This window comes from Cupressus sempervirens, chromosome 8 (genome assembly GCF_028749045.1).
Source record: "Cupressus sempervirens isolate cs-2001-9-10 chromosome 8, ASM2874904v1, whole genome shotgun sequence".
Classification (NCBI taxonomy): Eukaryota; Viridiplantae; Streptophyta; class Pinopsida; order Cupressales; family Cupressaceae; genus Cupressus; species Cupressus sempervirens.
The window spans coordinates 537771433-537773160 of NC_143125.1; the positions used below are offsets into that span (position 1 = coordinate 537771433).

At 45.4% G+C, this 1728-nt stretch overlaps 1 protein-coding gene across 1 annotated transcript; it reads right to left on the reverse strand.

Moving 5' to 3' along the window:
• Positions 1–387: 387 nt before the first annotated feature.
• LOC149543567 (uncharacterized) lies at positions 388–810 on the reverse strand. The gene has a single exon (XM_089795812.1). It carries the CDS (start codon positions 808–810, stop codon positions 388–390), a length of 423 nt encoding a protein of 140 aa, XP_089651938.1.
• Between the last annotated feature and the right edge of the window lie 918 nt (positions 811–1728).

Here is a 1728-nt window from a genome sequence, read left to right on the forward strand (position 1 = left end):
TTGTAAGCTTTCGTCATCATCCAATTTGTTTTCCAACACTATTCGGAGACTCGGAATTATGAATTCCACTGGGACCACTGCTTCCTGTCCAAACATAAACTAGAATGGTGTGTGCCCTGTCGTCACCTTGTACGTTGTGCGATAAGCCCATAGGGCAGCGGGTAAGTTTTCCTCCTAATCAGCACCTTCCACCGCGCAGGATTTGTAGATGATGAACACTAGGATTTTATTGGTGGCCTCTGCCTGTCCGTTTGCTCTTGGATAGTACGGACTCGACAGTGAATGATAAATCTTAAACTGAGTGGTGAGTAGTCGAATAACATGATTAACAAAATGACCTCCCCTATCACTTGTTAATTGCAACGGGATTCCATACTTGATGATGATCTATTCATAAATAAATTTTGCAGTGCTGACGGTCGAGTTATCTGGTAATGCACGTGCCTCCACCCACTTGGTCAAGTACTTAGTTGCAACAATGATGTACCGGCACCATCGAGTCTTGCTCACCCTCAGTGGTCCAATGAAATCTAGTCCCCATCTCTCAAAAAGTTCCTGCGCATGAGAGGATTGAAGTGGCATGAAATCTCTCTTTAGCAGCTTCTCGGCCCGTTGGCAAGTGTCACATCCGACAACCCATTCCTGTGCATTATTGTACACCATCGGCCACCAAAGTCCTGCAAGTAATATCTTCCGTGCAGTGGTGTCGGGCCCCATATGTCCTCCCGCAGGACCCTCATGTGCTTCTTTTAAAACTTGCAGTATCTCCTCTTCCAACACACACCGTCGAAGAATATGATCCGGCCCCATTTTATAGAGCAATCCATTGATCAATTGAAACGTTCGACTCCTAATTATCAACTTGCGCCTATCATTTGGTGACATCCCCATGGGAAACTGTCCTGTTGACAGGTACTCACCAACATTCCTATACCATTCCGACAGTACCCCAATCTGAAACAGCTGTGCGTCAAGGAAGTCGTCATTCACACCCTCCGCTGGTTCCCTTGTTTTGATCCCCGACAGGTGGTCGGCACTGACATGTTTCTTCCCTAGTCGGACAATGATTTTGAAAGTGAATTCCTGCAACAATAGTAGCCATCTGCTGATCCTCCCTTGGATGACAGGTTTATTAATCATGTACAAGAGGGCCTGGTGATCAACATAAAACACAAACGGTGTAGCAAGCAAATAATGACGAAATTTTTGCACAACATACACCATTCCCAACGCTTCTCTTTCAGTCGTGTTGTAGTTCTGCTCGGCCTTTGAGAGCAACCGGCTGGCAAAGTATATTGGATGATCCAGTCCATGATTACCAGTCTGTGCTAGGGTCGCGCCGATCGCATAGTTGGAGGCATCCACATGAACATGAAATTCTTTGTTCCAGTCCGGATATGCTAGGATGGGTGCCATAACCAGTCGTACCTTCAGCCCTTCAAATGCCTCATCCTGCTCTTTATCCCATCTGAATGATTCTTCCTTGCAAGTTAACTTATCTAACGGTTGGGACACCTTGGCAAAATTTTTAATAAATCTCCGATAATAACCTATATGCCCGAGAAAAGATTTTACCTTCGTCACATTAGTAGATGGCTGCATTTCAAGAATGACTCTCACCTTGTCGAGATCTGTCTTTAATCCTTCCTTACAGACAATGTGTCCAAGTAGTCTGTCGTGCAAAACCATGAATCTGCACTTCTTGGGATTCAATGCTAGCCGGGCTCT

Excerpts from the sequence above, each read along its gene's own strand:
- LOC149543567 (XM_089795812.1), bottom strand. The coding sequence starts at position 810 with ATGGGGCCGGATCATATTCTTCGACGGTGTGTGTTGGAAGAGGAGATA.